This window comes from Oncorhynchus mykiss, chromosome 21 (assembly GCF_057628025.1).
Source record: "Oncorhynchus mykiss isolate SJ-2025 chromosome 21, ASM5762802v1, whole genome shotgun sequence".
In the NCBI taxonomy this organism is placed as follows: Eukaryota; Metazoa; Chordata; class Actinopteri; order Salmoniformes; family Salmonidae; genus Oncorhynchus; species Oncorhynchus mykiss.
In genome coordinates, this window is record NC_143042.1 from 48,102,501 (window position 1) to 48,129,652 (window position 27,152).

At 42.9% G+C, this 27,152-nt stretch overlaps 1 protein-coding gene across 5 annotated transcripts in view; it reads left to right on the forward strand.

Annotated features, from left to right (window-relative positions):
* LOC110500727 (ankyrin 2b, neuronal) overlaps window positions 1-27,152 on the forward strand; it is a 301,703-nt gene that overhangs the window by 201,357 nt on the left and 73,194 nt on the right. For all 5 annotated transcript variants that reach the window (XM_090214820.1, XM_090214817.1, XM_036958190.2 and 2 more), the window contains exons 7-17: window positions 380-478; window positions 2,540-2,638; window positions 11,190-11,288; window positions 11,391-11,588; window positions 11,822-11,920; window positions 12,524-12,622; window positions 12,750-12,848; window positions 17,604-17,801; window positions 19,669-19,767; window positions 20,538-20,636; window positions 21,115-21,312. In XM_090214820.1, the coding sequence (XP_090070946.1) occupies window positions 380-478; window positions 2,540-2,638; window positions 11,190-11,288; window positions 11,391-11,588; window positions 11,822-11,920; window positions 12,524-12,622; window positions 12,750-12,848; window positions 17,604-17,801; window positions 19,669-19,767; window positions 20,538-20,636; window positions 21,115-21,312 (1,386 nt within the window). The remainder of the gene's footprint in view (window positions 1-379; window positions 479-2,539; window positions 2,639-11,189; window positions 11,289-11,390; window positions 11,589-11,821; window positions 11,921-12,523; window positions 12,623-12,749; window positions 12,849-17,603; window positions 17,802-19,668; window positions 19,768-20,537; window positions 20,637-21,114; window positions 21,313-27,152) is intronic.

Here is a 27,152-nt window from a genome sequence, read left to right on the forward strand (position 1 = left end):
TTCTATTTTGTTCAGACTGTAGGATCACCAGTTGCATGGTGGAGATCTTTCTGAGTTTGTGTTTGTGTGTATGCGTACACTACAGAATTTGTGTGTACGTTCGTAATCGAATCATGATTTTCTGAAACTGAATTTTAAGATTTCTTTCCTTCCCTTCCTCTCTTTGGTTTCCTCCCTCTTCAATTTTTTAAAAATATTTTGACTGTTCATTTCCTTTTGTTTCTTTCTTTTTGTTGACGTGATGCGACTGCTGCATGCTGGGATGGTGGAGGTCAAGGGTGAAGGGTCAGATTTTGGGGTCATGAATGAGGCTACTATCTAACCCACTCTGTCTCTCTCTCTCCCTCCCGCTCTCTGTGTCCGCCCCCCTGTGTTACAGAGTGGATTCACGCCACTGCATATCGCTGCCCACTATGGAAACGTGAACGTGTCCACATTACTGCTGAACCGTGGGGCAGCTGTGGACTTCACAGCCAGGGTGAGTAGTGTACCATTACCTCTACTTTCTGATCTGGAGTCAGCTGTGCTACCATTGTGCCACAAAGTCTTAGGCACCATTACCTCTACCTTCTGATCTGGAGTCAGCTGTGCCTCCATTATGCCACAAGGTCCTGGGCACCATTAATATAGACCTTTACTGGGACTAGTGCACAGTTTGTAGGTAATAGGAAGGGCTGCCCACACATTGTGCCAACCCTGCACAGAGTCCAAGAGCCATAAACAACAGGAGACTTTAAAATACACTCTGAGCGAGTAGAGTGTGTTGCTCTTTAGGAACCCACAGTCTGCTAATTATATGCTTTCTAGGACAATGACGCCATCCGCCTGAGCACTTCCCCTTTTCTCTGAATCATCATGTCAATGTTTCTCCATCAGTCACTCAAGGGAAGACGTACTGTACTGTACTGTACAACCACTCAGACAGACGAGAGGAACCAGGAGAATGGGGGAAAGCCTATCTTTTTTTAGGAGTTGAGCCTATCTTTTTTTTTTTAAGGCAGAGACATGGACAGTGTTCTGATCAAGCTGAAAGGTTACTTTAAGGTCACAGACTCAAGCAGTACTCTTCTTAACTCTCAGACTGTGTGTAGACTGTAAATATATTGAAACACAAGCTTAGCATTTTGTTAACAACACTGTCATCTCAGATGTGTGTGTGTGTGTGTGTGTGTGTGTGTGTGTGTGTGTGTGTGTGTGTGTGTGTGTGTGTGTGTGTGTGTGTGTGTGTGTGTGTGTGTGTGTGAGAATCCTTTAATTTGCAGAAACGTAACTCTCAAAACCCCTGTCATTTCTGCTATGTCACACTTTCTCAAGTGTTTTTAGTCACAGTCATCCTCACAAGCTGTGTGTCCCGCAGTTCTTTGGGCCAGGCGATCAGCTTTCACATTGTCAGGATTTCACAGACAGCAGAGGAGTGGCCGGACGCCAAGACAACAGAACACATCCTAAGAGGATGAATGAACAGGAAGCCATTGTCAGCAATTCAATTCAATTCAAACTTTATTGTCCCAGCAGGGAAATACATTGAGGCATATTAGATAACATTAAACATAATAGAAACTGTGTTCTGGCCTTGTGACAACACCAACTGTATACAGTAGTATTTTGATTATATGACGGTAACTAACGCACTTTTTTACATAGCGCTGTTCCGTACAATTGACCTTATTTTAGCGCCCCAAAAAACGTAATACTTCCAGGTCAACTGTAATATGAATAACATTGTAAAGCACAATTTCTCCCTTTCCAGCAAAATCCATGACGAGACCTTCATGTTGCCCGTCTCTGCATGACTGAGGAAAGCAAACAGCTCTGTTGGGTCTTTTTAAAAATGGCGGGTGGGGAAGTGAAACCTACTGCGTGATAGTGAAAGGGGGAGATATGTCTAGTTGGGAAACAGCTTTTTTTCACCCGATCTGTCCAACTTATCACCTCTAAAATGTAAATAAAACACTATAAAGAGTTTATATAATGTGTCATTACATACCTGTTTGAAGGTTTGTGTGGAACTTGAATGGGTTTTTTAGGGCGGCTCTAAAGTGATCTTCAGAAGTAAACAGCGGCTGTCGCGGCTTTTGAGCGCCATGATGGCTTGCAGTGATGACGCAAAAAATGAATGCATTCAGTTGTACAACTGACCAGGTATCCCCTTTAACCCTGACCCTGTCCTTTTCTTGTTTTTAATCTGCAAGAGAAGCGCCACACCTGGTGGAAAGAGGCTGTATGACACAGAATGAGTGGCATAATGAATGCTCTACGTTATGTCATGACACGTCACAATTTATCGTACAGCGTCAGAGGGGTCCGTTTTTAAAAAACTTTTCTCCAATACTATCGGGCCGTTACCATGTCAATCAACGCTTGAATAGAAACGTAGTTCACACTGTCGCTACAGTCGCTACATTCGTTTTCATTGCAGCCTCGTTTGAATGCCGTGGATGTGCAAATTTGAACTGAATGTGGTCAGTCACCGTTACCATTAGTTCATTTGTTTATTTCGATTTTGAACGTGTCTTCCATTGTGTTCTATGTGTTTCAGAATGGGATCACTCCCCTCCACGTGGCCTCCAAGCGTGGTAACACTAACATGGTGCGCCTCCTACTGGACAGGGGGTCTCAGATCGACGCTAAGACTAGGGTAAGTACACACACACACACACACACCGTTGGGATCACTACGCTAAGACTAGGGTAAGTCCACACACACACACACACACACATAGCCTCAATCATAGCCTCAAGCTCATTATCATAACGTAACGTTTCCTATTCATGAAAATCGCAAATGATATTAAATAAATATATTGAAACACAAGCTTAGCATTTTGTTAACAACACTGTCATCTCAGATGTGTGTGTGTGTGTGTGTGTGTGTGTGTGTGTGTGTGTGTGTGTGTGTGTGTGTGTGTGTGTGTGGACTTACCCTAGTCTTAGCGTAGTGATCCCAACGGTGCGTGTGTGTGTGTAGTGTATAAGTACTGTATAAGTGTGCCCACTGTCAACACTGTATGTGGGTGTAGGATGTATTGATCAGTATGAGAGAGGGTCAGTGAGTGTGGACTGTATGTGGGATGTATTGATCAGTATGAGAGAGGGTCAGTGAGTGTGGACTGTATGTGGGATGTATTGATCAGTATGAGAGAGGATCAGTGAGTGTGGACTGCATGTAGGATGTATGTATCAGTATGAGAGAGGGTCAGTGAGTGTGGACTGTGTGTGGGATGTATTGATCAGTATGAGAGAGGGTCAGTGAGTGTGGACTGTATGTGGGATGTATTGATCAGTATGAGAGAGGGTCAGTGAGTGTGGACTGTATGTGGGATGTATTGATCAGTATGAGAGAGGGTCAGTGAGTGTGGACTGTATGTAGGATGTATTGATCAGTATGAGAGAGGGTCAGTGAGTGTGGACTGTATGTGGGATGTATTGATCAGTATGAGAGAGGGTCAGTGAGTGTGGACTGTATGTGGGATGTATTGATCAGTATGAGAGAGGGTCAGTGAGTGTGGACTGTGTGTGGGATGTATTGATCAGTATGAGAGAGGGTCAGTGAGTGTGGACTGTATGTGGGATGTATTGATCAGTATGAGAGAGGGTCAGTGAGTGTGGACTGTATGTGGGATGTATTGATCAGTATGAGAGAGGGTCAGTGAGTGTGGACTGTATGTGGGATGTATTGATCAGTATGAGAGAGGGTCAGTGAGTGTGGACTGTATGTGGGATGTATTGATCAGTATGAGAGAGGGTCAGTGAGTGTGGACTGTATGTGGGATGTAGTGATCAGTATGAGAGAGGGTCAGTGAGTGTGGACTGTATGTGGGATGTATTGATCAGTATGAGAGAGGATCAGTGAGTGTGGACTGTATGTAGGATGTATTGATCAGTATGAGAGAGGGTCAGTGAGTGTGGACTGTGTGTGGGATGTATTGATCAGTATGAGAGAGGGTCAGTGAGTGTGGACTGTATGTGGGATGTATTGATCAGTATGAGAGAGGGTCAGTGAGTGTGGACTGTATGTAGGATGTATTGATCAGTATGAGAGAGGGTCAGTGAGTGTGGACTGTATGTGGGATGTATTGATCAGTATGAGAGAGGGTCAGTGAGTGTGGACTGTATGTGGGATGTATTGATCAGTATGAGAGAGGGTCAGTGAGTGTGGACTGTATGTGGGATGTATTGATCAGTATGAGAGAGGGTCAGTGAGTGTGGACTGTATGTGGGATGTATTGATCAGTATGAGAGAGGGTCAGTGAGTGTGGACTGTATGTGGGATGTATTGATCAGTATGAGAGAGGGTCAGTGAGTGTGGACTGTATGTGGGATGTATTGATCAGTATGAGAGAGGGTCAGTGAGTGTGGACTGTATGTGGGATGTATTGATCAGTATGAGAGAGGGTCAGTAAGTGTGGACTGTATGTGGGATGTATTGATCAGTATGAGAGAGGGTCAGTGAGTATGGACTGTATGTGGGATGTATTGATCAGTATGAGAGAGGGTCAGTGAGTATGTTGGTGTACTGCATAGCTGCTGGATGTGTGTGTGTGTGTGAGTGAGAGCTGCAGATCAATGTATTTACAGCTATCCCACTAGAGAATAACTTGTTGAGCCTAACGCCCTCCATTTTGACCCGCTGTTATTCCTGTGTCCTTGGCCGTTTTGCTGCTCAGTCAGCTTACTGAATTAATTTAGGGCAAAAACCACTCTCCCTCCTCTCTCAAATCACTCCATCACTATACCTCCATCAAACAATCCATATTTCGTGTCAGAAATCGTCCTTTTTAAAATTATGCTATTGATATTTGTGTCTATTACCAAGGTTTTGAATCCTATTATACAACGGGTGGGGCTAGTCCTGAATGCTGATTGGTTAAAACTGCATTTCAGTTGGTGTCTATTCCGCAAGTTACCACTGGCTAAATCTATGACTTTTAAATGCCTATTTACTCTGTTCCATCTGACTCCTGTCATAGGAATTTCATATGTGTGTACATATGTGTACATTAATTAAATCATTCAGTCTATTTTATAAGAATTTGTAAGATTCCTATTTGCATAAAATAGACAGAGACCAGTCTTATCATAATTAGATAATAGTATTTATTCTCGGAGCGCGCTGCCATGAAACCACGAACAACAGTTTATATACAAAATATGACGTCATAGGTAATAAAATGTCCTTCCTCCTATCGACCAGGACAAAACAGGTTCAAAAGTTTATTCCAACCCCCTCGCTCGCTCACTCCAGACACACACTTATCAAGATTCACTTCTGGAATCTTCACCTTCATCCATCACTATTTAGAAGACAGCTCCAGATAATGGAAAACCCAGGAAAACACTCGCTGCCTTATCTAAACATCCCAGAGCTAAGTTGAGTCGGTTCAACCATAGGTTAACGATCCTTTCTGCTTACTTAAAACCCACAATCCATTTCCTCCCCAACCTAGCTGGAATGGTATTTATAAATCAGATATAATAAAACATAGTAGTTTAATTAGTTATAGTTCTATTTAAAATGTAAATATTGTTTAGCCATTATTCATAAAATTCCTAACACTTCGCAATCCACTGTCTCATCAACCCAGCCAGGCAATTTATAAAAAAGCATCTAGACATTATCTCACATTTCTTTTAGAATAACATTTAGTTTTCAACAGTGGAGATTTGTATAAACCTTGTTGTTTGTCTCTCTGACATTTCCAACATTGTTTCAATATTCAAATTAGATCTCCAGCTGTCCCATAGTAATGAACGTGTTGGGAGTCGGGACTAGCCAGACAAATCAAATCACATTTTATTTCATTTATTTATTTATTTCACCTTTATTTAACCAGGTAGGCAAGTTGAGAACAAGTTCTCATTTACAATTGCGACCTGGCCAAGATAAAGCAAAACAGTGCGACACATACAACAACACAGAGTTACACATGGAGTAAAACAAACATACAGTCAATAATACAGTATAAACAAGTCTATATACAATGTGAGCAAATGAGGTGAGATAAGGGAGGTAAAGGCAAAAAAAAGGTAAGTAAATACAATATAGCAAGTAAAACACTGGAATGGTAGATTTGCAGTGGAAGAATGTGCAAAGTAGAGATGGAAATAATGGGGTGCAAAGGAGCAAAAATAAATAAATACAGTAGGGGGAGAGGTTGTTGTTTGGGCTAAATTATAGAGTGGCTATGTACAGGTGCAGTAATCTGTGAGCTTCTCTGACAGCTGGTGCTTAAAGCTAGTGAGGGAGATACAGTAAGTGTTTCCAGTTTCAGAGATTTTTGTAGTTCGTTCCAGTCATTGGCAGCAGAGAACTGGAAGGAGAGGCGGCCAAAGGAAGAATTGGTTTTGAGGGTGACCAGAGAGATATACCTGCTGGAGCGTGTGCTACAGGTGGGTGATGCTATGGTGACTAGCGAGCTGAGATAAGGGGGGACTTTACCTAGCAGGGTCTTGTAGATGACATGTAGCCAGTGGGTGTGGCGACGAGTATGAAGCGAGGGCTAGACAACGAGAGCGTACAGGTTTAAATGTACCGAATACAACAGGTGTAGACTTTACCTTGAAAGTATTACTTACAAGCCCTTAACCAACAATGCAGTTTTAAGAAAATACCTATAAAAAAAGTAAGAGGTAAGAAGAACAAATAATTAAAGAGCAGCAGTAAATAACAATAGCTGTGCTATATACAAGGGGCACCGTTGTAGAGGTAATTGAGGTAATATGTATTAAAGTTATTAAAGTGACTATGCATAGATAATAACAGAGAGTAGCAGCAGCGTAGAAGGGGGTGGGGGGTGGGCAATGCAAATAGTCTGGGTAGCCATTTGATTAGATGTTCATGAATCTTATGGCTTGCGGGAAGAAGCTGTTTAGAAGCCTCCTGGACCTAGACTTTGGTTGCACTGGTATTGCTTGCCGTGCGGTAGCAGAGAGAACAGTCTATGACTTGGGTGTCTGGAGTCTTTGACAATTTTTAGGGCCTTCCTCTGACATTGCCTGGTATAGAGGTCCTGGATGGCAGGAACCTTGGTCCTGGTTATGTACTAGGCCGTACGCACTACCCTCTGTAGTGCCTTGCGGTCGGAGGCCGAGCAGTTGCCATACCAGGCAGTGATGCTCTCGATGGTGCAGCTGTAAAACATTTTGAGGATCTGAGGACCCATGCCAAATCTTTTCAGTCTCCTGTGGGGGGATAGGTTTTGTCGTGCCCTCTTCACGACTCTCTTGGTGTGTTTGGACCATGTTAGACAGACAGGCAGCGTTTCTCAGCCTGTTGAAATCATGAATCAGCTGGCATCAATTTATGTATATATACAAAGAAATATCAATAGAAAACAGGTCAAACGTAAGGAAGTGCAGCTAGTTTGTCGTCTTTCCAGCATCATTTTTATGTATATATACAAAGAAATATCAATAGAAAACAGGTCAAACGTAAGGAAGTGCAGCTAGTTTGTCGTCTTTCCAGCATCATTTATATGTATATATACAAAGAAATATCAATAGAAAACAGGTCAAACGTAACGAAGTGCAGCTAGTTTGTCGTCTTTCCAGCTTCAGTTTGAAGTGATTGTGTTTGAGTTGTTGGCTAGATCCTCTGAACAACAATGTCCTGACGAGTGAGCACATTTTCTATGCCAGGTGAAATCGCGCCTCATTAGCTCATTGTTATGGATGAATCCAAATAAATGTCACTAGAAAACAGCTTAAACAAATGCAAATGCAGCTACTATGTTGTCATTCTGGCTGGCCTGTTTGATGTGACTGTAAGTTAGCCGTAGTTGGCTTGCTAGCGAAGGGATAAGAACGTTGCCAGCCAGTATGGCAAAGGAACATTTAGAACGAATGACTGGGTCACGTCCGTAGATACAGAACAAAAAGTCTGAACGACTCTTGCAACCGAATCGATAGAACAAACGACCAACCGGCTTGGGTAGCAAACCTAGATTTGTATCGGGGCTATATCTTGTGGAAGGATGAAATAATATGAATAAATTAATCATAATAACGTTTTTTTTAATACAAATATGTCAATCATTATTTGAATATGTTGGTAACCTGTTGTAAAAAGTGATACTGCCCGAGAAGCCGGTGTTTGGAGGAAATATTTGTCCAGAGTTAATGTAAATATTGCACAGAAAGATAATGCGATTGGATCCTAACGTCCCTATAACGTCCAATTAACGTCAGATAACAGCAGTGTTCTTCTGCTCGGTGCATTACAGCACCCATTTGGGCCCTTAATATACTATCCATCCATATATCATATTACATAATGATACATAACGTTGATATGATATCATAGGTGGATTCAATCAATCAATCAATCACATGTATTTATAAAGCCCATCTTACGTCAGCTGATGTCACAAAGTGCTGTACAGAAACCCAGCCTAAAACCCCAAACAGCAAGCAATGCAGGTGTTGAAGCACGGTGGCTAGGAGAAACTCCCTAGAAAGGCCGGAACCTCGGAAGAAACCTAGAGAGGAACCAGGCTATGAGGGGTGGCGATAACAGAACATGGTCAAGATGTTCAAATGTTCATAGATGACCAGCAGGGTTAAATAATAATAATCCCAGTGGTTGTCGAGGGTGCAACAGGTCAGCAGCACCTTAGGGGTAAATGTCAGTTGGCTTTTCATAGCCGATCATTCAGAGTATCTCTACCGCTCCTGCTGTCTCTAGAGAGTTGAAAACATCAGGTCTGGGACAGGAAGCACGTCCGGTGAACAGGTCAGGGTTCCATCGCTGCTGGCAGAACAGTTGAAACTGGAGCAGCAGCACGGCCAGGGGGACTGGGGACAGCAAGGAGTCATCATGCTAGGTAGTCCTGACGCATGGTCCTAGGACTCAGGTCCTCCGAGAGAGAGAAAGAAAGAGAGGAAGAGAGAAAAAGAGAGAGAGAATTAGAGAGAGCATACTTACATTCACACAGGACACCGGATAAGACAGGAGCAATACTCCAGATATAACAGACTAACCCTAGCCCCCTGACACAAACTACTGCAGCATAAATACTGGAGGCTTAGACAGGAGGGGTTGGGAGACACTGTGGCCCCGTAACCCCGGACAGGGCCAAACAGGCAGTATATACTGTAACCCCACCCACTTTGCCAAAGCACAGCCCCCACACCACTAGAGGGATATCTTCAACCACCAATTTACAATCCTGAGACAAGGCCGAGTATAGCCCACAAGATCTCCGCCACGGCACAACCCAAGGGGGGGATTATGTGATTAGAACAACCATAATATCATCATGTTGGTATAGAGTACCCTATTCCCTATATGGTACACTACTATAGACCAGGAACCAATGGCACCCTATTCCCTATATAGTGCACTACTTTTGACCAGGATCCATATGGTTCTGGTTAAAAGTAGTGCAACTGTATAGGGAATAGGGTGCCATTTGGGACGAATCCGAGGCTATAGCACAGCTGTGTAATTGCAACAGATGGGTCAGTGTGGGACAGGGTATCAGTTATCACATTCTCCACTATAATATTCTACTACAACAGTCTGTTTAATCACCATCATAACTCCACTATAATATTCTACTACAACAGTCTGTTTAATCACCATCATAACTCCACTATAATATTCTGCGATAACAGTTTAATCAGGAAAACCTCTGTACTGGCTGGCAGATTGGATAATAGAATAAAGCCTGTGTGTGTTTACTTGTAAACAACCTCCACAACAACAACAACAACTAAACCCTCACCTAACAGCAGGTCCGTCCTCGTGTTTTATTAAACAGCTGATTTGAGGGATACAGGGGATACTGTGTTCGTTCTGCCTGTTGGATCTTCACGGTTTCACATGGTAATGTATTTAACTAAGCCTTTGGTCCACTGCTGATAGACATCGACCAAGATACTCAGGGTACGTGAGTAATGTAAGTCCGCTGTGGATCAATGAGCTTCAGTCTGCAGTGTATTCACCAGGGAATGGAACCAACACCCCTTAGATGGACATGCCATCAGTGCTGTGACCTAACCACTAGGCTACCTGGGGCAGGAAGGTAACATAGTGCATACTAGGCTACCTGGGGCAGCAGGTAACCTGGTGGTTAGAGTGTTGGACTAGTAACCGAAAGGTTGCAAGATTGAATACCCGAGCTGACAAAGTAAAAATCTGTCGTTCTGCCCCTGAACAAGGCAGTTAACCCACTGTTCCCCTGAACAAGGCAGTTAACCCACTGTTCCCCTGAACAAGGCAGTTAACCCACTGTTCCCCTGAACAAGGCAGTTAACCCACTGTTCCCCTGAACAAGGCAGTTAACCCACTGTTCCCCTGAACAAGGCAGTTAACCCACTGTTCCCCTGAACAAGGCAGTTAACCCACTGTTCGCGGGCCGTCATTGAAAATAAAAATGTGTTCAAATCAAAATCAAATCAAATGTATTTATATAGCCCTTCGTATGTCAGCTGATATCTCAAAGTGCTGTACAGAAACCCAGCCTAAAACCCCAAAAATCAAGCAATGCAGGTGTAGAAGCACGGTGGCTAGGAAAAACTCCCTAGAAAGGCCAAAACCTAGGAAGAAACCTAGAGAGGAACCAGGCTATGTGGGGTGGCCAGTCTTCTTCTGGCTGTGCCGGGTGGAGATTATAACAGAACATGGTCAAGATGTTCAAATGTTCATAAATGACCAGCATGGTCCAATAATAATAAGGCAGAACAGTTGAAACTGGAGCAGCAGCACGGCCAGGTGGACTGGGGACAGCAAGGAGTCATCATGTCAGGTAGTCCTGAGGCATGGTCCTAGGGCTCAGGTCTACCAAGAGAGAGAAAGAAAGAGAGAAAGAGAGAATTAGAGAGAGCACACTTAAATTCACACGGGACACCGAATAGGACAGGAGAAGTACTCCAGATATAACAAACTGACCCTAGCCCCCCGACACATAAACTACTATAAAATATACTACCACTGGTGACCTTGAGCTGTGTGTGTGTGTGTGTGTGTGTGTGTGTGTGTGTGTGTGCTTGTCACCTTAATTGGGGATTATGGGCTTGTGGTAATAGCTGGAGTGAAATAGATGGAATGGTATTAAATACATCAAACATGGTTTGATACTATTCCATTCGCTCTTTTTCAGCCATTATTATGAGCTGTCCTCCCCTCAGCAGCCTCCACTGGTACTGTATGTATGAACCGTATGGATCTGTGTGTGTGTTTTCTACAGGACGGCCTCACACCTCTACACTGTGCAGCCAGGAGTGGACATGACCCAGCAGTGGAGCTACTGCTGGAGAGAGGAGCACCTTTGCTGGCCAGGACCAAGGTACACACACACACACACACACACACACACACACACACACACACACACACACACACACACACACACACTCTCTCTCTGACAATCTTCTCTCTCTCTCTGTAGAACGGTCTGTCTCCTCTCCACATGTCGTCTCAGGGTGACCACGTTGAGTGTGTCAAGCACCTGCTGCAGCACAAGGCGCCTGTTGATGATGTCACCCTGGACTACCTGACTGCGCTGCATGTCGCCGCCCACTGCGGTCACTACAGAGTCACCAAGCTGCTGCTGGACAAGAGGGCCAACCCCAATGCTAGAGCACTGGTAATACTAAACGCTCCTATACCCACTAATACAATGACTGTCATGACAAGGACCATTACTGCAGGCCAATATGGTTCCTGGCCATTTTGACCATTTTGTCTCAAAGAGACAGAACAAAGTGTTGGAGTGAAAATAAGATGGCCTCTCATGTATGTCTCAACATGTCAACATGTCCCTACATGTGTATGTAGGTGTGTTTCATACATCATGTGTCTGGTGTGTGTGTCTGTCAGAATGGTTTCACCCCGCTGCACATCGCCTGCAAGAAGAACCGAGTGAAGGTGATGGAGCTGCTGGTCAAGTATGGAGCATCTATCCAGGCCATCACAGAGGTAGGAGACTGTGGTCAGTCTGGCCACTACAGATATGTGTGTTAGAACTTGTTTCATTACAACAAGCTTGGCAATATACACACACAAGTACAACTACACCAGATTACACTATTTACCATGCATCCACACACCCCTTTACTCTTCAACACTGTTGATGTACAGTCCTGTTGATGTACAGTCCTGTTGATGTGGGGTCCTGTTGATGTGGGGTCCCAGTGACTTGTGTTTTGACCAGAACTGGCTTCACATGCATGAGTGGTAATAATACCTTGTAATGATGAAAACTCCCTCCCTCCCTCCCTCCCTCCCTCCCTCCCTCCCTCCCTGTCTCCCTCTCTGTCTCCCTCTCTGTCTCCCTCCCTCTCTATCTCCCTCCCTCCCGCCTCCCTCTCTGTCTCTCTCTATCTCCCTCCCTCCCTCCCTCTCTCTCTATCTCCCTCCCTCCCTCCCTCCCTCTCTCTCTCTCTGTCTCTCTCTATCTCCCTCCCTCTCTCTCTCCCTCCCTCTCTCTCTCCCTCCCTCTCTCTCTCCCTCCCCCCCTCTCTCTCTCTCTCTCTCTCTCTCTCTCTCTCTCTCTCTCTCTCTCTCCCTCCCTCCCACCAGTCTGGCCTGACTCCCGTTCACGTAGCAGCCTTCATGGGTCACCTCAACATCGTCCTGCTGCTGCTACAGAACGGAGCCTCGCCTGACGTTAGCAACATTGTGAGTGATGGGGGTTAACGTCAGGACAGTGGATGTGAGTGTGTGTGTGTGTGCGCGCGTGTGTGCGTGCGTGCGTGCGTCTGTGCACGTGTATGCTTCTCCTGATTCAGGTGTGTGTTGTGTGCAGCGTGGGGAGACTGCTCTACACATGGCATCCAGGGCAGGACAGGTGGAGGTGGTGCGCTGTCTGCTGAGGAACGGAGCCATGGTGGACGCTAGAGCCAGGGTAACACATTATCACAATACACACAACTCACCACTCTACTCACACTCAGTACTACTCTACTCTCCACTCTGCTCCATACTCTACTCTATACTCTACTCTCTACTCTACTCTCCACTCTGCTCCATACTCTACTCTATACTCTACTCTACACTCTACTCTACCCTATACTCTACTCTCTACTCTGCTCTATACTCTACTCTCTACTCTGCTCTATACCCTACTATCTACTCTGCCCTATAATCTACTCTATACTCTACTCTCTACTCTGCTCTATACTCTACTCTCTACTCTGCTCCATACTCTACTCTATACTCTACTCTACCCTATACTCTACTCTATACTATACTCTATACTCTACCCTATACTCTATACTCTACGCTACCCCATACTCTACCCTATACTCTGCACTCTATACTATACTCTATACTCTACTCTATACTCTATGCTATACTCTATACTCTATACTCTACTCTATACTATACTATATACTCTACCCTATACTCTACACTCTATACTATATACTATACTCTATACTCTACTCTATACTATACTCTATACTCTACTCTACCCTATACTCTACCCTATACTCTACACTCTATACTATACTCTATACTCTACTCTATACTCTATGCTATACTCTATACTCTATACTCTACTCTATACTATACTATATACTCTACCCTATACTCTACACTCTATACTATATACTATACCCTATACTCTACTCTATACTATACTCTATACTCTACCCTATACTCTATACTCTACTCTACCCTATACTCTACCCTATACTCTACACTCTATACTATACTCTATACTCTACTCTATACTCTATGCTATACTCTATACTCTATACTCTACTCTATACTATACTATATACTCTACCCTATACTCTACACTCTATACTATATACTATACTCTATACTCTACTCTATACTATACTCTATACTCTACTCTACTCTATACTCCACTCTATACTCTACTCTACTCTACTCTATACTTTATACTCAACTCTATACTCCACTTTATACTCTACTCTACTCTCTGCTCTGCTCTATACTCTGCTCTATACTCTACTTTCTACTCTATACTCTACCCTATACTCTATACTCTACCCTATACTCTATACTATACTCTCTACTCTATACTCTACCCTATACTCTACACTCTATGCTATACTCTATACTCTATACTCCGCTCTATACTCTATGCTATACTCTATACTCTATACTCTACTCTATACTATACTATATACTCTACCCTATACTCTACACTCTATACTATATACTATACTCTATACTCTACTCTATACTATACTCTATACTCTACTCTACTCTATACTCCACTCTATACTCTACTCTACTCTATACTTTATACTCAACTCTATACTCCACTTTATACTCTACTCTACTCTCTACTCTGCTCTATACTCTACTCTATACTCTACTCTCTACTCTATACTCTACCCTATACTCTATACTCTACTCTCTACTCTGCTCTATACTCTACTCTCTACTCTGCTCCATACTCTACTCTATACTCTATATTCTACTCTACCCTATACTCTACTCTATACTATACTCTATACTCTACCCTATACTCTATACTCTACTCTACCCTATACTCCACACTCTATACTCTATACTATACTCTATACTCTACACTCTATACTCTATACTATACTCTATACTCTACTCTATACTCTATGCTATACTCTATACTCTACTCTACTCTATACTATACTCTATACTCTACTCTACTCTATACTCTACTCTATACTCCACTCTATACTCTAATCTACCCTATACTTTATACTCAACTCTATACTCCACTTTATACTCTACTCTATACTATACTCTACCCTATACTCTACTCTGTACTCTACTCTATACTATACTCTACTCTACCCTATACTTTACTCTATACTCTACTCTATACTTTACTCTATATTTTACTCTATACTCTGCTCTATACTCCGCTCTATACTCTACTCTAAATTTTATACTCAACTCTATACTCTAATCTACTCTATTATCGACCCTATACTCCATACTCTATACTCTACTATATATACTGCATACTCTATACTATGCTCTATACTCTATAGTCTACTCTATACTCTACTCTATTATATTCTCGTCCCTATACTCTATACTCCATTCTATACTCTACTCTATACTCTATACTCTACTCTATACTCGTCTCTATACTCTATACTATACTCTATAATCGACCGTATACTCCATACTCTATTCTATACTCTATACTCCACTCTATACTATATTCTATACTCTATACTATGCTCTATACTCTATATTCTACTCTATACTATACTCTATACTCGGCCCAATACTCTATACTCCAGTCTATACTCTACTCTATACTCCACGCTACTCTACACTCTACTCCATAGTCTAACCTATACTCTACTCGATACTCTACTCTATACTCTACTCTATACTCTATGCTATACTCTATACTCTATACTCTACTCTATACTATACTATATACTCTACCCTATACTCTACACTCTATACTATATACTATACTCTATACTCTACTCTATACTATACTCTATACTCTATAGTCTACTCTATACTCTACTCTATTATATTCTCGTCCCTATACTCTATACTCCATTCTATACTCTACTCCATACTCTATACTCTACTCTATACTCGTCTCTATACTCTATACTATACTCTATAATCGACCGTATACTCCATACTCTATTCTATACTCTATACTCCACTCTATACTATATTCTATACTCTATACTATGCTCTATACTCTATATTCTACTCTATACTATACTCTATACTCGGCCCAATACTCTATACTCCAGTCTATACTCTACTCTATACTCCACGCTACTCTACACTCTACTCCATAGTCTAACCTATACTCTACACTCTATACTATACTCTATACTCTACTCTATACTCTATGCTATACTCTATACTCTATACTCTACTCTATACTATACTATATACTCTACCCTATACTCTACACTCTATACTATATACTATACTCTATACTCTACTCTATACTATACTCTATACTCTACTCTATACTATACTCTATACTCTACTCTACTCTATACTCCACTCTATACTCTACTCTACTCTACTCTATACTTTATACTCAACTCTATACTCCACTTTATACTCTACTCTACTCTCTACTCTGCTCTATACTCTGCTCTATACTCTACTTTCTACTCTATACGCTACCCTATACTCTATACTCTACCCTATACTCTATACTATACTCTCTACTCTATACTCTACCCTATACTCTACACTCTATGCTATACTCTATACTCTATACTCCACTCTATACTCTATGCTATACTCTATACTCTATACTCTACTCTATACTATACTATATACTCTACCCTATACTCTACACTCTATACTATATACTATACTCTATACTCTACTCTATACTATACTCTATACTCTACTCTACTCTATACTCCACTCTATACTCTACTCTACTCTACTCTATACTTTATACTCAACTCTATACTCCACTTTATACTCTACTCTACTCTCTACTCTGCTCTATACTCTACTCTATACTCTACTCTCTACTCTATACTCTACCCTATACTCTATACTCTACTCTCTACTCTGCTCTATACTCTACTCTCTACTCTGCTCCATACTCTACTCTATACTCTATATTCTACTCTACCCTATACTCTACTCTATACTATACTCTATACTCTACCCTATACTCTATACTCTACTCTACCCTATACTCCACACTCTATACTCTATACTATACTCTATACTCTACACTCTATACTCTATACTATACTCTATACTCTACTCTATACTCTATGCTATACTCTATACTCTACTCTACTCTATACTATATACTCCATTCTATACTCTACTCTATACTCTATACTCTACTCTATACTCGTCTCTATACTCTATACTATACTCTATAATCGACCGTATACTCCATACTCTATTCTATACTCTATACTCCACTCTATACTATATTCTATACTCTATACTATGCTCTATACTCTATATTCTACTCTATACTATACTCTATACTCGGCCCAATACTCTATACTCCAGTCTATACTCTACTCTATACTCCACGCTACTCTACACTCTACTCCATAGTCTAACCTATACTCTACTCTATACTCTACTCTATAGTCTAACCTATACTCTACTCTATACTCTACGCTACTTTATACTCTACTCTACTCTATTCTATACTCTATACTCTTGTCTCTAAACTACTCTATATCCTACTCTATACTCTACTCTATACTATACTCTAGACTCCACTCTGCTTTATATTCAACTCGACTCTATACTACACTCTATACTCTGACCTTTACTCAACCATATACACTAGTCTATACTCTACTCTATGCTATATTCTACTCTGCTCTCTACTCTACTCTACTCTACTCTACTCCACTCTATACTCTACTCTACTCTACTCCACTCTATACTCTACTCTACTCTATACTCTATTCTACTCTACTCGACTCTACATTCCTCTCCTCTCCTCTACTCTCCATTACTCTCCTCTCCTCCAAGAAACCCATTATCACCACATACAGTAACTTCAGGAAAGTGGGGCTGTAAAATAAAGCATTACTACCCTCATTAAGCAAGTACTGTAAAAGCCATATCACCCATAGCCTCAATCTCTCTGTGGACGTCTATAATAAAGTACATATTCTACCCCCTATAACATCCATGTCTCTGCCCCCGCAAGGAGGACCAGACACCCCTCCACATCGCGTCTCGTCTGGGGAAGACTGAGATAGTCCAGTTGCTACTGCAGCATATGGCCCACCCTGACGCCTCCACTACTAACGGATACACACCTCTCCACATCTCAGCCAGGGAGGGACAGGTGGACGTGGCTTCAGTACTGCTGGAGGCGGGCGCCTCACACTCGCTGGCTACTAAGGTGGGTAGAGATAATACACACACTCACACACACACTCACACACACACCTACACATACACCCACACACACCTACACACTCACACATTCCTACACATACACTCACACACACCTACACATACACTCACACACACCTACACGCTCACACATACACGTGTACACACACCTGTGCATATTGGTGTGGTTTTTATGGGGATTGTTTTTATGGGATGGAATCCATCCCCTTCTTTCTGTGTGGATTATGTCATAAATATTTCTTGATTCGCTGTATGGCCTCTTTCACAGGCGCAGACTATGGGCCACTGTCAGTGTGACCTGGTTTAATCAATTCATGATTTATGATGCTTTGGAGAACGCCTGGCTTCTTCTCCTGAATTTAGCAAGTAGACGTCGACTTCTGTCACTGAAGGATATTCAACATCCATTGACACAACGATATATCAGTGCTAATTTATTCATATGCTCTGGGCTCTGAGGTTTATGATGCAGTAAAATTCACCCATCTCTCTCCCTGCTCTCCCTTCTTCTCTCTCTCTCTCTCTCTCTCTCTCTCTCTCTCTCTCTCTGTCCCCATCTTCTTCTCTCTCTATATCTATCTCCCTCTCCTCCCTTCCCCCTCTTTTCCTTGTCTAATGGGGATAACAGGTGTGGCATTGTTAGCATCAACAACAGGACAGGGAGGCAGCGGTTTGCCCGTTGAACAACATCTTCCTAGACGTGCTCCTCTCTACCTCTGTCCCTAATCGCCTGTGTTTGATCTGTTAGATAGGTGATGTTTTACACCCTATGGATTCTAATTTTTCACAACACCACCATTAGTGCCTCTCATTCTCTTCTTATCTACACGTTGTTTCTACTCGGATGTGTATTACATCAGAAATGAACCAGCGTTACACAGATAATAGGATTCCCTCTCTTCATGGGCTGGGTCGTAAACACGGGAGATGTGACATGGAGGCAACACCGTCGTCCTATCACAACAGCCTAATGTGACAATGGCTAAAGAGCACCACCTGGTGGCTGCGTTGGTAATATGTTACTGATCAGGTTTTACTCTGTAAATTAGATTTTGGGATATTACCTATGATTGCATAAGCAATGTGGGTGCACAGAAATGTGTTGTTATTGTGCATCTTAAATTGCATTATGTTTGGTTCACATACATCATTAGTTGGCCGTGAATTTCTAATCCCTTTGGAAATGACGCTGTCTTGAAATAATTACTTTTGAATATACACTGAGTATACAAAACATTAAGAACACCTGCTCTTTCCATGACATAGGCTGACCAGGTGAATCCAGGTGAAAGCTAAGATCCCTTGTTGATGTCACTTGTTAAATCCACTTCAATCCGTGTAGATGAAGGGGAGGAGACAGGTTGAAGAAGGGTGTTTAAGCCTTGTGGCAATTGAGACATGGATTGTGTACGTGTGCCATTCAAAGGGTGAATGGACAAGACAAAATATTTAAGTGCCTTTGAACTGGGTATGGTAGTAGGTGCCAGGCACATCGGTTTGGGTCAAGAACTGCAACGCTGCCGGGTTTTTTCACGCTCAACAGTTTCCCATGTGTATCAAGAATGGTCCACCACCCAAAGGACATCCAGCCAACTTGACACAATTGTGGGAAGCATTGGAGTCAACATGTGCCAGTATCCCTGTGAAACGCTTTCAACACCTTGTAGAGGCCATGACCTGAGGAATTGAGGCTGTTCTGAGGGCAAAAGGAGGTGCAACTCAATATAAGGAAGCTGTTCCTAATGTTTTGTACACTCAGTGTATTCCATGAGCCTTGTGCACATTGATGAAGATATAGATAGTGTTTGTTTCAGTCATTATTAAATGGTCATCTGTATGTTGTCTCCATACAGAAAGGATTCACTCCCCTGCATGTGGCATCCAAGTACGGAAGCCTGGATGTGGTCAAACTTCTCCTGAAAAAAACAGCTCCCCCTGATTCTGCTGGGAAGGTAAGCATTACCATAAAATTCAAACTCTTAATCATTGTATAGTTTTGTGTTAGAGGGAGAAATAACTACACAGTAGAAAAGTCTATTTCTCACAAGGTGTGTTATATTTTTACAATATCAGACAATGCTCTGACCTATTTTAAGTGATGAGGAATTATCTGATGAGGAATAGTCTGAGAAATAGTCTGATGAGGAATTATCTGATGAGGAATTATCTGATAATTCCTTATCTGATGAGCAATTGTCTGATGAGGAATTGTTTGATGAGGAATTGTTTGATGAGGAATTGTTTGATGAGGAATTATCTGATGAGGAATTGTTTGATGAGGAATTATCTGATGAGGAATTGTTTGATGAGGAATAGTCTGATGAGGAATAGTCTGATGAGGAATTATCTGGCTATATATTTTAAAAGTCTGTTGTTATTTCTGGTTGAGGCTATGTTGTCAGCGAGCCTACCGGTAAGCATAGTTTGATTATATCAACTTTAAGTTTGATTAACTGCTGTTTATTCCTCTACTTTTAGGAAAGACAGATAACAGATATAATTTGTTTCTTCTTATTCTTTTTGAATAAGGACCCGCCCAGCGATCCTCCTGCTGCTTGCTCTTTAATATAAGCCTCGTTTTCCGTAACAAGCTGTAATAGTGCCCCTATAACTCAGCTTATTTATCATGTGTTGTGTATGTTGACCAGTGTTCTTAATGGCTGCTTGCTCCGCTAACCAGCCTGGTTTTATCCAATCTGCACTCACCTCGTCATCCTTGCAGAACGGCCTCACACCTCTCCATGTCGCTGCACATTATGATAACCAGAAGGTGGCGCTCCTGCTTTTGGACAAAGGGGCCTCCCCCCACACCACGGCTAAGGTGAGACCTCCGTGAGGCCACTCTGGCACTCTCCCCAAACAGGTGGGAGGAGAGACGTCGGTCAGCCTAGGGGTGGACAGTCAATGTGGTATTGAAGCTGTGTGTGTGTGTGTGTGTGTGTGTGTGTGTGTGTGTGTGTGTGTGTGTGTGTGTGTGTGTGTGTGTGTGTGTGTGTGTGTGTGTGTGTGTGTGTGTGTGTGTGTGTGTGTGTGTGTGTGTGTGAGTGAGTGTGCGCGTTTCTGTGTGTTAGTATGTGGTGTGTGAGTGAGTGAGTGTGCGCGCTTCTGTGTGTTAGTAGGTGGTGTGTGAGTGAGTGAGTGAGTGAGTGAGTGAGTGAGAGAGAGTGAGTGAGTGAGTGTGTGCGCGCTTCTGTGTGTTAGTATGTGATGTGTGCGTGTGTGAGTGAGTGAGTGACTACATCTCTAAAGGTATCTGTATGGCTGAATTTTTCTTTCTCTCTCACACACTCTTCCTCCAGAATGGCTACACCCCACTCCACATTGCGGCGAAGAAGAACCAGATGGACATTGCGGTGGTGCTGCTGCAGTACGGGGCAGACACCAACATCCTGACCAAGCAGGGGGTCACCCCTCTGCACCTGGCCTCACAGGAGGGGCACGCTGACATGGCCGCCCTGCTCATCGAGAAGGGGACTGAAGTCAACGTCTCCACCAAGGTAGGGCTACATCTTCCCATCCCTCTTGGTTTTAAACTGCTTATGTAACGCGGCCATGGGTTTGAACCCACTCTTCAATGACTCACACATTAAAACCAACTGAAAAGTTAAAGTTGTACATAGGCCTTCGTACTCTGGTCACAGATACTGACTGCCTCTCTTCTCTGAGACGTGATGTCTCACTGCTTCTGAGGGGTTCAAATGAACAGGGCCTCTGATGTCAGTCTTTCTTTCCACTCGCGTTCTCTCCTTTCAGATCTCCCTTTGTTAGGGTCTTTTGTGAATATAGTTACGCTGTCAGTAAGGGCGAATCCTAACGGGGGGGTTAGCTTTCACTCTAAAAGACTCGTCGATATCTTTGTGATATTTTCTCAGAAAAATGCGAATTACACACACATATCTCAGGTTAGCTTCCAGCCCTGTAACAACGGTAAATGTATTAACACCAGGAAATGTAATAATGTTTCTATTTTTAAACCTGGTAAATGTAGTAACGTTTCTATTTTTAAACCTGGTAAATGTAATAACTTGCTGGTAAATGTAAAAATGTTTATAAGGTAAACATAATAACTTTTTCCGATAAGTGTAATAAGTTATTTCATTGACTAGTGAATAACAACTTTTTTTATGAATACTGTAATAACTTCAACCAATCATGTTATAACATCACAAAATCAAAGTTATTATGTGCTACTTCCCCCAATTGGATGCACATACCAGCACCCACAGCCAATTACAACACAAACAAACTCATGCACATCATCCATGAATACTCATACATAGACACACTCACAAGTGTAACAGTATAACTTTAGACTGGCGCGAACCAGGGACCCTCTGCACACATCAACAACAGTCACCCACGAAGCATCGTTACCCATCGCTCCACAAAAGCCGTGGTTCTTGCAGAGCAAGGGGAACCACTACTTCAAGGTCTCAGAGCAAGTGACGTCACCGAAACGCTATTTAGCGCGCACCGCTAACTAAGCTAGCCGTTTCACATCCGTCACACAAGCACACATTGAAATGTACACACATGCACAGTCGTGTACACACAGGTACACACACACACACACACACACACTTGATTATTATTATTACATGTTGAGGAATAACATTAATAGCTTCAACCGTTCGTGTAATAGCCCAAATCAAGGTCTTCATTTGTTATTTCCGTCTTTTTGATGGACAAGGAATAGTCCCAATAGTCCCAGACCAAGTGCAAAACCCATCCGCCTGGCACTCCAGGCAGGCTCAAGACAAACGCTTAAAGTATTTTGTACGGTTTCAAATCTGGATGGTAGGTCTGGATGGCACCAAGGCAATTGGAGTCAAATTAATATGTTGAGTAACCTTGCCTGAAACCTGAAGAATGGCATTAGCTTCACAAGCTGACACCTTGGCTTCACCTCAGCAGAGGCTATTAAAGTCTTGTGCTGCACAGAACTAATGCAGTCAGTAACTACCCTCCAGCTCAATCCAACCAGATAGTTTGATTATAAAATGACTTATAATACTCTTTTGTTTTGAAGATTACATATGATTGATGTTTAATGTGGTATGAAGGTCATGATGAATGATAATGGAACATTCATGAAGGAATTATTTCATAACCCCCCTTATCAATGCATTATTAATATTCCCTTTGTTGTTTCAAAAATACTCATACTGGTATATACCCACAAATACAGACTCAACCTTTAAACACACACTTGCACACACACTCACAGGAACACATAGGCAGGTGACAAAATAACACACACACATCTTCAGGCAACATTTTTATTTCAAAATCAAAGTATATTGTACAATGGAAATATGTATTTTTGTTGTCATCTTACCCAAACCTATGACACACAAAACACAGAACAGGTTTGGAGCTGAACAGTGTTAGCCTTTCCTTTGTGGCAGTTAAGGGGCAAAGTGCCTTACTCATAGCCACCAAGGAAGTAGGGGATAGCGCCTGAAAGGCAGTAGGGGATCACACTTGAAAGGCAGTAGGGGATAGCACCTGAAAGGCAGTAGGAGATAGCGCCTGAAAGGCAGTAGGGGATCACACTTGAAAGGCAGTAGGGGATAGCACCTGAAAGGCAGTAGGGGATAGCACCTGAAAGGCAGTAGGGGATAGCGCCTGAAAGGCAGTAGGGGATAGCACCTGAAAGGCAGAAGGGGATAGCACCTGAAAGGCAGTAGGAGATAGCACCTGAAAGGCAGTAGGGGATAGCACCTGAAAGCCAGTAGGGGATAGCACCTGAAAGGCAGTAGGAGATAGCACCTGAAAGGCAGTAGGGGATAGCACCTGAAAGGCAGTAGGGGATAGCACCTGAAAGGCAGTAGGGGATAGCACCTGAAAGGCAATAGGGGATAGCGCCTGAAAGGCAGTAGGGGATAGCGCCTGAAAGGAAGTAGGGGATAGCGCCTGAAAGGCAGTAGGGGATAGCGCCTGAAAGGCAGTAGGGGATAGCACCTGAAAGCCAGTAGGGGATAGCACCTGAAAGCCAGTAGGGGGTCGCACCTGAAAGGCAGTAGGGGGTCGCACCTGAAAGGCAGTAGGGGGTCGCACCTGAAAGGCAGTAGGGAGTCGCACCTGAAAGGCAGTAGGGGGTCGCACCTGAAAGGCAGTAGGGGATAGCGCCTGAAAGGCAGTAGGGGATCACACCTGAAAGGCAGTAGGGGATAGCACCTGAAAGGCAGTAGGGGATAGCACCTGAAAGGCAGTAGGGGATAGCACCTGAAAGGCAGTAGGGGATAGCACCTGAAAGCCAGTAGGGGATAGCGCCTGAAAGGCAGTAGGGGATAGCACCTGAACGGCAGTAGGGGATAGCACCTGAAAGCCAGTAGGGGATAGCACCTGAAAGGCAGTAGGGGGTCGCACCTGAAAGCCAGTAGGGGATTGCACCTGAAAGGCAGTAGGGGGTCGCACCTGAAAGCCAGTAGAGGATCACACCTGAAAGGCAGTAGAGGATCGCACCTGAAAGGCAGTAGAGGATCGCACCTGAAAGGCAGTAGAGGATCGTACCTGAACGGCAGTAGGGGATAGCACCTGAAAGGCAGTAGGGGGTCGCACCTGAAAGGCAGTAGGGGATAGCACCTGAAAGGCAGTAGGGGATAGCGCCTGAAAGGCAGTAGGGGATAGCGCCTGAAAGGCAGAAGGGGATAGCACCTGAACGGCAGTAGGGGATAGCACCTGAAAGCCAGTAGGGGATAGCACCTGAAAGGCAGTAGGGGGTCGCACCTGAAAGGCAGTAGGGGGTCGCACCTGAAAGCCAGTAGGGGATAGCACCTGAAAGCCAGTAGGGGATTGCACCTGAAAGCCAGTAGGGGATTGCACCTGAAAGCCAGTAGGGGATAGCACCTAAAAGGCAGTAGGGGGTCGCACCTGAAAGGCAGTAGGGGGTCGCACCTGAAAGGCAGTAGGGGATCGCACCTGAAAGCCAGTAGGGGATAGCACCTGAAAGCCAGTAGGGGATCGCACCTGAAGGGCAGTAGGGGATAGCACCTGAAAGCCAGTAGAGGATCGCACCTGAAAGCCAGTAGGGGATAGCACCTGAAAGCCAGTAGGGGATAGCACCTGAAAGCCAGTAGGGGATAGCACCTGAAAGCCAGTAGGGTATATGAGATGGAAGGGAATTCCATGCAATCATGGCTCTGTGTAATACTGTACGTTACCTTGAATTTGTTCTGGACCTGGGGACTGTGAAAAGACCCTTAGTGGCATGTCTGGTGGAGTAAGTGTCTGTGTCAGTACCGTACAGAAGTTGACTATGCAAACAATTTGGAAATTCCAACACATTGTTTCTTATAAAAACAAGAAGCGATTCAGTCAGTCTTTCCTCAACTTAGCCAAGAGAGACTGGCATGCATATTATTGATATTAGCCCTCTGATTACAATGAAGAACAACATGTTCCACTCTGTTCTGGGCCAGCTGCAGCTTAACTAGGTCCTTCTTTGTAGCACTCGACCATATGACTGGACAATAATCAAGGTAAGATAGAAGTAGAGCCTGCAGGACTTGCTTTGTGGAGTGTGGTGTCAAAAAAGCAGAGCATCTCTTTATCACAGACAGACCTCTCCCCATCTTTACAACCATTGAATCAATATGTTTTGACCATGACAGTTTACAATCTAAGGTAACACTAAGTAATTTAATCTCCTCCACTGCCGGTATATTCATTACCAAATTCAGCTGAGGTTTAGAACTGAGGGAATGATTTGTACCAAATACAATGCTTTTAGTTTTAGAAATGTTTAGGACGAGTTTATTACTGGCCACGAATTCATAAACTGACTGCAACTCTTTGTTTAGGGTTGCAGTGATTTCACTAGCTTTGGTTGCTGACGCATATATGGTTGAATCATCAGCATACATGGACACACAGGCTTTGTTTAATGCCAGTGGCATTGGTAAAAATAGAAAAGAGTAGAGGTTCAATAGAGCTGCCCTGAAGTACACCACACTTTACATGTTTAACATTTGAAAAGGTCCCATTAATGAAAACCCTTTGTTTTATATTAGATAGATAGCTCTCAATCCATGATATGGCAGAGGTTGAAAAGCCATATCACATAGTATACGTTTTTTCAACAACAGGTTATCATCAATAATATCAAAGGCTACACTGAAATCTAACAGTCTAGCTCCCACAATCTTCTTATTATCAAGTTATTTCAACCAGCCATCAGTCATTTGTGCCAGTGCTGTACATGTTGAGTGCCCTTCTCTATAAGCATGCTGAAAGTCTGTTGCTAATTTCTTCACAAAGAAATAGCATTATATTTGGTCAAACAAAATCATTCAATTCCTCATTAATTCAATATCGCCTTAACAGTTCTAACTGTCAGTTTCTTAACAGGTGCATGTTTATTAATCCTTGGAAGAAGCAATTTCATAAATTCATCAAGTGTAGAGTCTCCCGAGTGGCGCAGAGGTCTAAGACACTGCATCTCAGTGCAAGAGACGTCACTGCAGGACCTGGTTTGAATCCACGCTGCATCACATCCGGCCGTGATTGGGAGTCCCATAGTGTGGCGCACAATTGGCCCAGCGTCGTCCGGGTTTGGCCGGGGTAGGCCGTCATTGTAAATAAGAATTTGTTCTTAACTGACTTGCCTAGTTAAATAAAGGTTAAACATAAAACATTTTTTTAAAGAGGCAGGATGCTCCTTATTAATCACATCAGACCAACAAATATTTTTTACATCATCCACATAAGAGTCACAGCAAAATCATCTGCATGATATCTTATACACCAGCTTTTGGAACCTTGGCTTTCCTGCATCCAAGGTGTATCGATACATCTTTAGGACAAAGTTCTATAGTATTAGTAAAAATGTGATTAGTACATGTGGATGAAATAGTTCCTGAATTCTTTGTAAATACCCTGGTAGGTTGATTAATAATCTGAACCAGATTACAGGCACTGGTTACAGTGAGAAACTTCCTCTTGAGCGGACAGCTTGATGAAAACCAGTCAATATTCAGGTCTCCAAAGAAGTAGCCCTCTCTATTTACATCACATACACTATCAAGCATTTCACACACATTTTCTAGGTACTGACTGTTAGCACTTGGTGGCCTAAAGCAACACTCTAAAAGATTAATTTTTAGATGAGGCAGGTGAACCTGCAACCACAACTCCCCCATGTGCATTCTTGCCTCTTCTATATACAGTTGAAGTCGGAAGTTTACATACACCTTAGCCAAATACATTTAAACTCAGTTTTTCACAATTCCTGACATTTAATCCGAGTAAAAATAACCTGTTTTAGGTCAGTTAGGATCACCACTTTATTTTAAGAATGTGAAATGTCAGAATAATGGTAGAGAGAATGATTTAT